The sequence below is a fragment of the Centroberyx gerrardi genome, chromosome 22 (genome assembly GCF_048128805.1).
Source record: "Centroberyx gerrardi isolate f3 chromosome 22, fCenGer3.hap1.cur.20231027, whole genome shotgun sequence".
Classification (NCBI taxonomy): domain Eukaryota; kingdom Metazoa; phylum Chordata; class Actinopteri; order Beryciformes; family Berycidae; genus Centroberyx; species Centroberyx gerrardi.
Genome location: NC_136018.1, coordinates 11,198,837 through 11,213,602, shown reverse-complemented (window position 1 = coordinate 11,213,602; position 14,766 = coordinate 11,198,837). Strand labels below are relative to the sequence as shown.

General features: G+C 42.9%; 2 protein-coding genes across 3 annotated transcripts; one reads left to right on the top strand and one right to left on the bottom strand.

Moving 5' to 3' along the window:
• Positions 1-1,027: 1,027 nt before the first annotated feature.
• Positions 1,028-9,433, bottom strand: ythdf3 (YTH N6-methyladenosine RNA binding protein F3). Of its 2 annotated transcripts, none has more exons than XM_071913801.2 (5): positions 9,396-9,433; positions 8,628-8,652; positions 8,190-8,269; positions 6,043-7,797; positions 1,028-2,063 (listed from the first exon to the last, which is right to left on the bottom strand). In XM_071913801.2, exons 1-5 carry the CDS (start codon positions 9,396-9,398, stop codon positions 2,040-2,042), a joined length of 1,887 nt encoding a protein of 628 aa, XP_071769902.2. In that variant the 5' UTR covers positions 9,399-9,433; the 3' UTR covers positions 1,028-2,039. The 2 variants fall into 2 exon arrangements, with proteins under 2 accessions (XP_071769902.2, XP_071769901.2); XM_071913800.2 differs by having other exon boundaries at positions 9,101-9,425.
• Positions 9,434-10,020: 587 nt separating this feature from the next.
• Positions 10,021-14,754, top strand: abhd10b (abhydrolase domain containing 10, depalmitoylase b). Its single transcript, XM_071913806.2, has 5 exons — positions 10,021-10,139; positions 10,918-11,101; positions 13,252-13,363; positions 13,628-13,765; positions 13,948-14,754. The coding sequence occupies exons 1-5, from the start codon at positions 10,046-10,048 to the stop codon at positions 14,287-14,289; spliced, it is 870 nt and encodes a 289-aa protein (XP_071769907.1). The 5' UTR covers positions 10,021-10,045; the 3' UTR covers positions 14,290-14,754.
• Positions 14,755-14,766: the final 12 nt, after the last annotated feature.

The window sequence follows — 14,766 nt, the reverse complement described above, 5'->3', positions numbered from 1 at the left end:
AGTCACAATGGAAAACACAGCGCAATGAACCAGTAGAAAACGTCGCCCCTCATGATGAATGCAAACCTACTGTGCATGACATTGCCATTTTATGATTTGTCAGCTTTAACTTACGACTAGGGTTAGACTGATATATCAGTTTGCTGATATATTGGGCGGTATATTTTATTATGAGATATTGGCCAGTCATGTCCTCCACCGCTGGAATACCCTGTAAACAAAATCTGTAAAACCCACAAATTAAATGTTATTTTCTTTGCACATTTTATTCATTGATTTAATTGCCAAATTGTTTATTGTAATTAATTCTCCATTTAAAGGTTTAACGTTTCCCAGAGTTTCCCCTAACCGTTGGAAAGGTGGGTCAACCTGCCCTAAGATGCTGCTAACCTACCTAAAACAATTTCATTATTATGGGTTTTTATTTGAGTTTAGTGTCCAATGATCTAAATGCTGTTTCAGAGGCTTTTCCACACTGACAAAAGCAAAATTCTGGGGGAACACTGATTATTTTGGAATGAAAAGGCTCATATTTAAAGTTATTGAACATTGGCACAAAATATTGGCTTCAGTCTAAAAATATCTGTGTAGGTCTTCAAAAAAACATATAGTTGAACCCTATGACTAGGCCTAGTCATTAGCCTATGTAATTGAAAATATGTAATTTATGAACAGTATTTTCAATGAGTTTCCTTTGAAGACAGCAAATAGGAAATGCCATGGTCTGTCATCACACTATATCACTTACAGATGTCTGGGAGATACGGGCCGCATTTCTTCAACCATCCTGGTGGATGAAGTCAGTGCCATGTCTTTCTGAATCTTTACCTCATCTTCTTTCCCTCAAGGTAGATAAAACCTTTCTCCCAAGTAGGTTTTGGAACATTCCTGCATGGTCCTGCATGAATATATTAATTACTGTGGTATTACACCCACAAATAATGCATACATTAAAGGTAAAAGTCATTTTGGTTGGACATGAGACATTCAGAGCCAAATCAGTAAAAAGACAGAAGCACGGTTTGCGCTAAACATGAGTAATGTTTATTTAGCTAGTGAGTTACCTAGAGGAGAAAACTGTCACATCCTTGCAGTTGATGTTTTGCTTTTTTGGGGGAATCCCAATCAAGCCAAGCAGGAGGGGTGATATGGGGGTTCTCCCAAAAAGTGCTAGAGTTGTTGAGGACAGACAGCCTGATTGAGCCTGAGGTACGGTACAGTACGTCGACATCAGAGCAAAGACGGTCACCCACACGGCCCAAGGAGGCCACCACTAGTTCTACCAGAGCAGCAGGTTTCTCCTCAGACAAATGCACTTCAGAATGACAGAATCACAAGAGAGAAAAACAAAGATGTGCACTAGCCGGCGCTCGCCAGCTTGCTGCATAATCGTAATCTTTTGGTACACAGAAACGGATGCAGAAAGGAAGGGGACGGGTAGAGGGAGAATACATCCTGTGATTGGCATGATTGTGGCCGTTTTCCCAATTAATTCATCCCACCTGTCAATCAACCACAGCCTCTGTCTGAGGAGGATGAGACAGCTGAATACAGATTCAAGTAAACGATTTATTTATACATGTCATCTTTAAATCTCTTCAGGAGGCGATTAAGCTCACCAATATCCCAAACATTTGAGGCATTGAAAAAAAAAAAAAATTACAAATAAGCCTGGTGAAATCTTCTGACTACTCTGGTTAGTCAGTTAGTTGATCACAAATATAATTAAAGAAGAAGAAGAAAGCAGAGTTAGAGAGTTAAGGGTATTGGTAGAGGCTGTTTAGAAGGACTGAAAGTGCTTTAAAGACAAAGAGTTTTCAAAGTGGGTTACGTTCTTTTTCTCGTGAGACAGGAACACGGGGTTTGATGCACCAGTCAACTGATACAGATGAGTCCATCTATTGTCGTGTTCAAGTGTTCAGATACATTGTCATCTTCAGCGGAAAGATTGTGAGAGCCTTTCCCCCTTGTGGTTAGGCAAATTATTTAAGGTCCTACGTCATTAGTGTTGCAGTTCTAGCAGAGAGCTTGCTTGAAGGTTACTGTTTATTTCTGTTCCGCTCCTGGCAAGAGAGAAAAAAAAAGAGAGATTATCAATGGATGGTATTAGAATGAGAGAAATATGAGGAAGAAACAAACATAAATAGCAGGGCTCAGAGCTGCTTTCCCGGTCTGATCTTACAGCCTCCATTCATGTGACACTTGTTAAGTAAAGCTACTCATTGTACACTTGATCACTTACTGGAGGGGGAAAATCCAAGTTGAAGATTTGTACCTTACTTAGGCTTTTTGCTCATAGTTCATTCTCTAATGTCAACAGATACAGTTGCACTCATGTCTGAGGTGACGGTGGGATTATACTCGCTTTGAGCTTTGAGTCCGGAAAGGTACCTGATCTACTAAAGCACCGCTGATTACACTACTGCGAGAGTGATGATCAAAACCCATTGAGGAAGGAAACTGATAATGTCTTTACTCTTTAGAAGAGCCATCTCAGATGATTGCATTTGTTGTGGTCTTCGTTTTTACAGCTTGGCCAATCTTGTTCACTCTGTACACTCGAAATTAAAAAGTGCACTTACAATGATACAATGCAGAATTAACTTAATGTCTCTATTTTGGGTCTATTCATAAATGTTCTTTGAATTCTAAGTGGAAAATATCCTATTTAAGAATTTTCTTAATCCATCATAACTCAAAATACATGATAAAACACATTTAGCTGTCAGTCTTTGGAGCAAAAGCCCAGACTAAATTTCAGAGGGAAAAAATATTTCACTATCACTATGTAAACAAAGCTGGTAATGAGCTGACAACGTCGGTCAACAGGAGAGTGACACTGCAGTTCCAGACTGGGGCTCCTGTGGCTTATTTACACCATTATAGGCCTGGTTAAAAAGAGATCTTGTACTTTTTCTTAGAGGTTCATGGGGGTTTTAACAATTTTATCCATCTGTTCTAGTAGTTCTCAAAGCAGGGTCTGGTGAACCCAGAGAACCCAAGTAAGCACAATGAGAATATATTTATCAATTCTGGCTATTTGGGATTCTCAACAGCTATCACTTCAGAAGTCTCTAACCAAATGCAGTCTCCCTGTCTTGCATTGTTCCAGTTTGCAGGGGCACATTATAAATAATGATTTTGTACAGTATGACTCCTAGAACTGGTCGTACAGACATGGACTAGCCATAGATTAAGAAAATTCCTTTCTATGAGATTTCCTATGGAAGGTACTTCTAATGCGTATCTGGTAAACCTGCAGCTAATTTTCTGGTGGCAGTGACAGACATTTGAAGCCTGGACCATAGAATCACCAATGTTTTGTCCAAATTGCAAATTCAAGCAATACATTTTCTTTAACATGGTATTGCAATAATAGTGGTACCATTTAAGACGCCACTAGGCCTCACTTACTTTGATGAACTGATAAAAACAAGACAAACACTGCAAGGATAATGATGATGGTGATTAGCTATTCACCGAACAGACTGCCCAAAGAATATTTCAGCCTCATGAACCCTCATTTTCCATACAGGGCTCTTCGGAGGAAAAAACTTCTAAGCTGAGAACCACATAACTATAAGACTCCTTTGAATTCCTTTTATTAATTTATTTTGTTTGGCCGGGCCTATACTCCCGTAGTGATTTTTATTAAGTGGCAGGAAAACTAATCAATCATGGTGGTGATACCCACTGTTTTCTCCATTCAGTGCTCAAAGAACCAGAGTTAGAGCTAGAGCGTATCCACTGTAAGAAAGAGAGAGAGAATGAGTTCAGCAGACCTAAGCTATGCACTGACCAAAATGTAAGCTATGTTTACACTTGGGGCATGATACTGCACTCACTACTTTCAGCACGTAGTAATAAGTCTCACTCAGCCTCGGATAAACATAAGACCCGTACAATGCATACTCAACAAAACACGAGTAATCACAACACAACTCAAATATCAAATATTCAAGGGTGTGTTCGGGATCACAAAAAAGCAAGAACGCTGTTCAGCAGTTGGGAGTTTAAAAAAAACACTGGAAAAAAAAATTGCATTCCAGAATATCATAAACTGCATGTGATCTAAACCTGTGTTGCCCAACAGACCAAAAGCATGGAATTCAAAACAGCCTGGGGAAATAATAACCTTCATGGACTGACGTCACTGAGCAGACTTGACGGTTGACTTTTTGTCCCATTTTCCAGGTGGGACAGTGTTCTCTTTGAGGGTTTGGTGTCCATGTCAGTGGCCTGGGGAAGGCCCAGTGAGACCCAGGCCCCTAGTGTAACTCTATACCCAGCAGGGCTGCTCAGACTAGGGCAGGGGCTCAGGGTGGACAAAGCCCTCCACAAAATCTGAGTCTATAGAGGACTTTTTCACTCAGCACGGTTGGGGGTCAAATCACTTTCAATTCACTCGATCTAAAAAGGTAAATTGAGATTGCAATTCACTTAATAATGATAAAAACTGTTATCAAGAATTCCTTCATAGATTGGGTGTAAGAACATTTTTTGGCAAAAGGATTTTCTTCAGGTTTTCATTTTTGAAGAAAATCCTCTGCCCGAATTGACCTCAGTCCTGCTTTTCAGGTAATGAAGCTCCTTCCCTACATCCATATCAACTCAATTGACTACTTCTTTACTGGGGTGATATAGCCGTAGCCATGGACTGACCGGCATTCGCATTATATTTTTATACTCCGTCTTATATCCAGAAATAGGCTACCCTCTATGTATTCATCTCCAAATTAGGGATCAATGCTAATAAAACCCTGCAACATTTAGAGTCAAAGTTAGCTTTACAAACATATTGGGAAGGTGTTATAGTGCAGGCAGCTGGGCTGGTTTGACACCTCTCAAAGTGCGAGAAGGACAGGCAAAACAATGGAGAACAATTAACCTTGTCAGGCGAAGGAGGCTGAGGCCTCAGTTGGGCTGATCCTGTCATGTAGGAGGTCAGGGCTACAAAAGCAGCACAGCGCAACGCCTGCACAACGCGCGATGAAACAGGCTCTCTACTGACAGGTTGTTTTCAGAAGCCTGAAAACATTGACTTGAAATATTTATGAGAAAGTAACCCAGTGCATATTAACAAGGTCAGGAGCAAGGAGTCAATACAGCATCAATGGAGCACCACCAGTGGGAGAGGGGGCGAGAGAGAGGGAGCCGGTCGTGGGGGTTTTCTAAATGCAATTAGATTAGCATACCGGTGTATCTAGGAATGAATGCAGCAGAGTGCTAGTTATGATAACATGTTATTCACTCCTTGGCTGGTATCATATCCCACAGTAGTAGAGCATTTTGTACTAATACTACCATTTGTGGCACTGTTGCACCACTATAATTACCACTGCAACATATTTCAGTTTCCCCTCAGCAGGGACAGGCTTGCACCATGTTTGCTTTTCAGAACTACGAGCACAGAGAAATGTAATCATGCATTTTAATCATGTATTTTTGTAGGAAATGTTTTGAAAAATCAACCCATTAGAACCTCTAAGACAAACTGTACCAACTGCAAGGCACACTGCAGCCAGTTTGCAGGCCGGGGGCTTATGTTGTTAAAGGCTAATAAAGCATGAGGAGCCTGTGGAGAGCGGAGAGGCCTGGCGTTCAAAGGGAGATCAGAGCCTACATCTGTCTTTGTCTGAGAGAAGGAATGCCAGGAATGTGGGCTATTTCAGGAAACCTCCGTGCATCTAACTCCACTTGGGAAAATCATCGCACTCTCAACAGCACAAGATGGCTGATGATCAGTGTTTCCTGAACTTGCTGATGAGCAATGGTGGCAACAGAAATCTGCTGACAGGCCTCTGGGAAGTCCCATTTACGCCAGACTGTTCATTCAACCACAGGATGTTACAACCTCTGTCTAAGAGCAGGTGGAACAACATCAGCTGATTACTGACATAGCTGGCTAGTCTTCAACAGTGACTCAGTGAAAGTTAGCGTCACTTTGAGTCAAAGGGTAACTAAACTAAACTGCCATGCATACAAACAAGCTATTCACAGCGGACAGGGCTCCGAGTTTGTTTGTGTGTGTGTTTATCTCACCCTCCTCAGAGCCTCCTCTTCCTCCTGACGTTTCTCATAATGTGCAAAGTCATCAAAGATTGAGGTGGTATGCTTGTAAGTGGCGATAATTTTAAGCACTTGTTTGGCCTTCTCCAGAGGCACTTCCTGAGTGTCCCTGGAGTTGGTCACCGGCTTGTTGTCATTGTTCTCCAGCCGGATGTGTCGCAGCTGGTTGTTGGGCACGTCTTTGACGAAAACCCACTTCACCTCGAACTTGCCCTTCCACTTGTCCTGAGACCAGACACCTGCATAGGCATTGTAGTCCACCGGCGAGCGCATCTCGGCCACACCGCAGAAGTGGCCGCTGCCGTTGACGCTGAACAACAGGTAGAGCGGCCCCTTGCTGCCCAGAGAGCGGTAGGCCCCATCCAGGCGCTTGTTGCCGTGCTCTGTGCTGCACCAGATGGAGTACTTGATGGAGCGGTGGATGTCATCTTCTGAATAGCTCTTGATAATGAAAACACGTCCGTTTTTCAAGCTCCAGTCAAAGTCTTTGGGGTTGTAGTTGTTGAGGGCACGGAGTTTCTCCAGCACAGGATGCACCTCTCCAGAGCAAGGGGAGGCACTCAGCGGGACTCCCCCACCCAGGCCAAAGCCCTCCATCCCGCCACCCTGGTTAAAAGCAGCCCCCCGGTTCCTGGGGGCCACCCAACGGTTGGGGGGTGGCCCAGGCTGCTGGGGGTGCTGCTGATGAAGGGGCTGGGGGGGGCCGGGTTGAGAGGAGAGGTGGGGGTGAGGAGGGCCAGGGGGCAGAGGCTGGGGGTGTTGGGGGGACTGGAGAGACTGGAGCTGGAAGGGTTGGTGTTGGTGTTGGTGTTGGTGGTGTTGGTGTTGGTGTTGGTGGTGTTGGTGTTGGTGTTGGTGTTGGTGGTGTTGGTGCTGCGGCTGGTGCTGAGGCTGCGGGGGCAGAGGGTTCTGCAGCAGAGGCTGGGGCTGCGCGAGGAGAGGCTGCTGCACCATAGGCTGGGGGGGCATCATAGCCTGAGCTAATTGGGGCTTGTTGAGAGAGCCCTTATCGTCCCAAGTGCCAATGTTCATATTGTGCTTTATGGGGGGAGGAGGGATGGTGATGCCTCCCCCCATTCCCATGTTGGCTTTGGGTTTGACCTTGGGCTGGGGCTTGGCCGGCTTCCTCGCGATGGCTGCCCAGGAGGCAGGTTTAGGTGCGGATGAGCTGACAGACGGAGGCAGGTTATTGGCTGCCATACTGCTCATACCTGCTGCGCCTCCTAGAGGGGAGCCCACAGTTTTGGTGACAGCTGCCACCATGTCCGTACCCAGTTTTAACCCTGTCATGCCCTGCTCGATGCTGTTCAGCACCGGGACCTTACTGAGCTGGGTGTCGCTTCCAAAGCCGGCCTGTCCGTCCGTGATGGCCCGACCCAGCGAGCTGGGAGCATACCCATAGCTGTTACTGTAGACTGAGCTCTGTGTGGACTGGCCCTGAGAGACACTGGTGCCCCAGGTGGAAAAGTCTGCATTGCCAGGGAAGAAGTTGAAGCCATGCTGACTGAGGAAGGGCGGGGTGTTCCCCAGGGCACCTGGCTGGCTGAACACACCGTCGGGGATGAAGTGAGGCTCGCCATTGCTCATCTGTCCATAGGTAGTCAAGTAGGGCATAGGAGGGTCTCCTGCTGTGGACCAAGCAGCCTCTCCCAGAGAGTATGGGAAACCGATGGATGGAGCATAGTAGCTGGGCATGTAGGGATCAGACATTGGTGGGTAGCTGTTACTCTGTATGGGGCAGAGAGGCTGCCAGTTAATGGACTATAATGAGTGACAGAGGGCGGTGCAAATAACATGAACAATATCAACTAAGTAAAAATGATTACATTATATTACAGGATAGTTTTTATGTTGAGCCCAATATAAGGACACCTGTCCCCTTTAGGAACAAACTCAGACAAACTGGGATGACCATGGCCATATAATATTTCTTGGCTTACAGCAAAATATTGAACTATTCAGTGGGAATAGTTCCATGTTTGTCAGCCACTCACAAGGAGAACATAACAGGAATTTTATACCCATAGAAAGCATTAGGCTATAAGCTAAACACTGGCCACAAGGTAACAGGTTATCACTCTGTACAGACCCTGTATATATGGTACGTTGTGGGACATTACCTGATTTGTCTGGCCGCTTAGGTAAGGCTCAAAATCATCATCGTTCACACCATCCTTTTGATGCATTGATCCGTTTTGCACTGAGAGTGGAAAGAGAGGATGTTAAATCATCATATCTAACTGATTCCCAAAATATTACAGATTCAAGATGTCAACCAATTTAAATCCTGGCACAGACACAGATGTATCCTCTCAGACATGAATGACAGTGACAAGATCTCAGAGTGAGGAGGCATAATCAAAACAAGTGCAATAGGGCCAGTCTACAATGCTGACATCAAACAGCAACACAAGCTGTCAAAGCACTATCACAGAGTACCTTAATGGCATGACTGTTAGCTAATTAGAAATCTAAATATACTACAGCACTGAGCTCGTTTTTCAAAATGAATATCTAATCCACCATTTCCAATTTAAACTCTTAAAAAAACACATTACCTTTATTTCCTTGTCCTTTGGGTCTCTGAAATAATAGACAGCACAGGGAAAGAGATCAGACTGTTGTCAGATTGCGTCAAGAAACAAGAAATGCACACATACAAGATAGCCTGTGTATATACTACATGGATACATAACACACGGCTATAGTAACCTAAAGCCAAGCCATCAGTCCGGATGTAACATTTACAGGTTGCTTTGCATTATTGACCGGGTGTCAAACGCTCTGACATCCAGTAAACGTGCCGCATTGGCAACCGGCTACAGCTGGAGTTGGTTGGCATTTTGGTCGGCCTACATTACGGCTAATAGCTATCACATATCAAAGACTTTTTTTTTTGCCTGTTTGATCTGGCAAGCCTGCCCGCGCTAGGTTACGATGGCATGATTATAGGAACCGATCAAACTGTTGGCAAAGTTTCATTCGCCACACGATTGATTTGTAGCAGCAATCAGTTTCCAAAAAGACGAACCTGGTCGACTGTGGTCGCAGACATCCTCCAGGAACCGAAACTGATTGCTGTTTGTGACTGTCCACGGCTTCCCCTGCCTCTGCACTCCGGTGCTTTCCTAGCTCGTCTCGGGCTATCCAACCAGTCTGTTAACAGGCGATGTTTTCCCCCGGTAGTCACACCGTACGACGATGTAGCTGTGGCGGTTACGAACGGCGACTTTGTATCTACGAAAAGACGTTAAGCGATTCCGATCCGGTAACAGTCTTATCAGTCACTCCGAAACTGACTAGTGTCTTACTGGAATATCCCTTACCATATTCCACAATGGCGGATAGGCTTTTACTCCCGCTTCCGTTCCGTTCTGCTGCTCCATGACCTTCCGCCTGTGACGCTCTGAGTCATGTTACAAACTGACACTTCACATGACAGTCACAGCAAAACACACAGCAACTTCTCTACATTCACAGCATTTTATACACACTGCAATTTTACTGTTTTGTTACGACTGGACCTGATATCAATAGCCATTTCTTTAAGGTGTTCATTTACTATCTGTCCGACCCAAAATCGATAGCTTATTTGACAAATAGTACGCCTGTAACGTTACATCATTCAGTGTTGTCTTTCTCCATACAGATTATGTAGACATACGTAGTAATTTCTTATATACACCACAACACACACAACACTTCTTACACCAAAAGGCTTTTAGGCTATTAGTTGAAACAATAATAATGAAATGCTATTCAGGCAAAGTAGCCTCTAAGCACATTTAGACTTTAACAGTAAAAATCTAAACATTTACAACAAACTACAGCAAATATTTTCCAAGCCCATGATGATTTTTTGAGCAGCAAGTAGAAAACTGCACGCCTTGGCCAAGCAGTGTTCACTGGTTCACTCACTGAACCAGAACTAATGCTGCTGTTCTCGCGATACTTCCTCAGTGGGTCGCGGAGCAGTATGGCAGCCGTTGCGCTGAGGTCCTGCCGCAGAGGACTTTCACAGATTTTAAGCAATGGAGGGGTCTCTGCTTTCTCTTCAACGCGTTTGGAAGGTTAGTTTAAGCCTCCAGTGCAAGCAGTATCAGCTTCATTGCACTGAATATGTAAATAAGGTCTTTAAACATGCTGGAGGGGGTGTGGCACACACAGGCCCCGTCGTCTGAAAAATTTAGAGCATGTAAACGGCGCGACATCTGTGCTTGTGACTGATTTTGTTTGCTCTGGCTGTAATTCGCACATTATATGGGCACTCTCACGTTATTTTGCTTCGTTCAGTTGTGTAAACTTCAGTTAATCCTTAAGCCAAAATGGCAAACAGCTTATTCAGTATGTCGGCGCAGTATAAACATGCGCAGGATGTTTCCCAGTAGCCATGTTGTTAGTCTGTTGTGTCACTGTTGCAAAGTTACATTAAGATCAGCCTGTATGTTATAATTAATTGCATTATAGTGAAACGTTGTACTCAACAAAGTTACTGTACGTTGTTTGTTATGTGTTATCTTTCCATTCAATTTAGTTTACATTAACAAGGTGAGAGCATACCATATTAACAATGTGTGAGCTTACTATCTGACATTGTTTACAATCAAAATTGTATCCATATATTCCTTATCTTTGAATGTTACTTTATACTTGTGAAGTGTTGTTTTTTTTTAAACAAAGAACGGTTTGGGGTGAAATATTTAGTAAGATAGAAAGTACACAATAGTTTTGCCAGCTGGGATGTCAAATCTTTGTTGCACAATATCTCAAAACTGCATTTCATCCAGATACAACTTTACAGTTCCAAGGTCACAGATTGTCTTAATGTTACTTTGTGTTGTCTCCCAGGAGTCAGGCACAAGTCCACAGTTCAGTATGCTACACGGCCAGACCTCCCAAAGCTGGCCTACAGACGATTGAAGGGGAAGAGCCCAGGTGTGGTCTTCCTGCCCGGCTATGGCTCCAACATGAACGGACAGAAGGCCGAGGCACTGGAGGAGTTCTGCAAGTCATTAGGCCACTCATACCTGAGGTACGCTATTCAAATAGACCGCCCTTAGAGGTACAAATAGACAAGTAAAACTGTGCATTACTTGGACCACTCATACCTGGGGTTGCTCAGGTTTACAGTCTTGATTTTGTGAATCTTAAAACAGAAAAAACCCTGGCAAAAATTAGCACAATGTGTACTTTTATAGACAGCATAAAAGTCAGGTTTAGTGGCATTCTGCTATAAGGACACACCTGAAAAGGTGACCAAGTGAAACTGTCATTACTGTTAATATAAATAATAGTATAAATAGTGTCTGTTTGTATGGAATATACTGTTTAATTTTTTTCCATAGCACAGTCCCTACATTCCATGATGGTAGACTAGGCTACATGCAGAATGGATTGTCATGGGATTGGCTATGGAGAGTAGATATCCCTTGCACAGGGCGTCTGGTGCCATCTGTCATTTGAGTGTAATTGGTTTATAAAACGTAGTGATGTGAATTCCGCCTTGAGTGGCTCTTTGTTCAGTCATTTCCGTTTTTGTCAAAATCAGCTTGGACTGCATATTTTCATATTTGCAATATTTGCATATTGCTCACCTGTTCCTCTCTGCTTTCCCCTAGAGTCCTGGTTCATATGTTGCCTCCCTTTAAACTTGGGTCTCTAAATTTTTGTCTCTAATTTTATTCATATTATTTTAACCCTTATTTTGGTTTATGTTTATAATCGCATGATTTTTTTTGTATTTTTTTTTGTAAATTGACCAGTTTTAACGTACTATGATTGTTATACTCTTTCTGTGAAGCACCTTGAGATTTCGTTGTATTTTAAAGTGTGCTATATAAATAAAATTCATCATTATTATTATTATTATTATTATTATTATTATTATTATATTTTGACTGATGATCAGCGTTAGTGTATAATCCATCACTGAAATTTGCAGTGTAATCTAAACATACTCTTTTCTAACTAGGCCTACCAATATAACAATTTTGTATTATGTTTATTATTAAAAACCTTTTAACCTAAATTAAATTTCAGTCAACCACTGGACCCTTCAGTCGATTAACAATCATAAAAGTCGAACACAATATACATAAAAACATATAATACATTGAAATATTGCGTGGTCAAACCTTTTCTAATATATGGCAAGAATGAGAATACCAAATTAATTGGCCTAAATAATATGGCTATTTAATAATTCCACAACATCATACAGTTATATTGCGGTTTAATTTGGATGATAGGCTAAATGAAAAGAGGATTTTTGCTACAAACCTCTTTTGTTCAGTGCGTGTCACAGTCTTGCATCTCATGACAAAAATGTGCTCACTGATTTAATTATAATTTTTGCATCATAGGCTACAGTTGTTGGATGAAAACACATCACAAAACACTAACAACACTTAAATACAATTTGTCTTGGGTTTATAGGCGTATAACAAGCCTCTGATCTACTCCTAACTGAGGCCTTATGATCACTGTGGTTGTTTTTATCAACAAATTGTCTCATCAGCTCAATATCACCATATTGAGTTGTTCACTTATCTTTATATCAGCAAATGAGTCCTGGAAATGCTATTTTTCCTATCAAACAATAATATTTCAGTCATTTTAAAATATTATGTTCATACGTAATCATTTGTCCACATCTGCCAAATATGACTTACAAAATTCACAAAAGTAATTAAATACACATTTAATAATACTAGCCATTTCTGATTACAGCAGAACCTCAGACTTCTGACCTGGCAAGCCAAATGAATGAGTAAAATGTGTCAAAAGTAAAAATAAAAAAATTGGTTTCATGTAATTGTTGGGATTTCCTTGTTGATATCTGTAGCTAAAAACATTTACCCTCCAAAAGAGTGGGTCCAGTGTGCATGCGCTTTTGTTACTTTTGATTTTTTGGGGTTAGGGTTGGATTTTCAATACATATCAGTGTTCCAAATGTCATTCTGCTGTAACGCCTCCATTCCCGAGGGGTTTGGATGTACAATACATGGCTCTGTTGTACTCCAAAGTCTAATCTCATGTTCAGCAGAGTACACACATAAGCGGGGCACTATACTCATAACATCTAAAAGGATAAATCAAAATTAACTTTGTCCTTGGCCTTGCACAGCTTGCCATTGTTTTACCCTCTGATACCCATGGGCTGTTCTATTTATATTTTCCCAGGTTTGACTACACAGGCCACGGGGCCTCGGAGGGGGTGCTGGCAGAAGGAACTGTTGGTACCTGGAAGAAAGATGTCCTTTTTGTGTTGGACGAGTTAGCAGAGGGGCCACAGGTACATATTTCCTACAGTAATACCCCAATGCAAGTTAATGATGATCAGTAATCTGTGCAGTAGTGAAAACCTGCACCATGTCTCCAGAAGATGGCACTGTGGTTGTATGAATAGTTTTCCACTGCTGTGATTACATGATTCTTATGTAGAGGGCATGTCTCTTATATAATATTGTCTACATGTCTTAAGTAATTAGTCAGTCAGCCAAGACATTTCACTTAACCTGCTTTACCATGTGTTTGTGGTGTTGTTATGTATTTTTAGATCATGGTGGGTTCCAGTATAGGAGGTTGGCTCATGCTGTTGGCAGCCATTGCACGACCAGAGAAGACTGCTGCGCTGGTGGGCATCTCCACTGCGGCTGACCTCCTCGTCACATCCTTCAATTCTCTTCCTCTGGAGGTGCGAACATCTAATATTAGTATAGATCATAGCTATTATTATATATATTATCTTTTAAGTGATTGAATTAATGATTAATGTGACAAACCTATATGATTTGTTTTAAAAAGAGGACAATAATGGTGTATATACAGTATATGTATGTTACAGACTAATCTTCTGAGTCTAATTTGTCCACCCAGACACGTAAGGAGTTGGAGGAGACTGGGGAGTGGACAGTGCCCACCAAACACTCAGAAGAGGGCGTGTACAGGTTTAGCATGGACTTCCTGCGCGAGGCAGAGAATCACTGTGTGCTCCAGAGCCCCATCCCCATCACCTGCCCCATACGGCTCATTCACGGGCTGAAGGACGAGGACGTCCCCTGGCACATCTCCATGCAGGTGGCCGAGCGCGTCCTCAGCTCCGATGTGGACGTCATCCTTCGCCGACAAGGCCAGCACCGCATGGCCGAGAAAGACGACATCAAGCTCATGGTCTACACCATCGACGACCTTATAGACAAGTTGACCACCATGGTCTGAGTGAGGAGTGAGGGGGGGGGGGGGGGGGGGGGTGAGCTTGGGTGGTTGGTGGGGCAGAAAGAGTACGGGTGCTGGGAAGGCAACCCTCAAGGAAATCACCAAACAATGGCAATGCTGTCTCTCTGCCAAATATGATCTCTTATCCTGCTCCATTCTCCTCCCCTTATTCCATCTGTCCCCAGCCATTTTTTTTAAAACATGCCGTTATAGACAGTTCAAACTATAATGAAAGGGAGCTCTCCTGCAAGCTGGTCCCTTTATATCTTCAGGTTGTGTTTGTACACGTTCCAGGTTATTATGTCAAGTGTTATTTTGGTCAACCTTTACTAGGTCTGCCACTGCTGCTGTTTCTGCCGCTGTTCTGTCTGACTATTTTTCCCTGTCCTTTTAATTAGACCCATAGTTTTCCTGTGCCTTTTTTAATCACTTTTCACCTGTTTTGGCCAATAAAACCTCTGCACACCAGAGTGCAGGTCT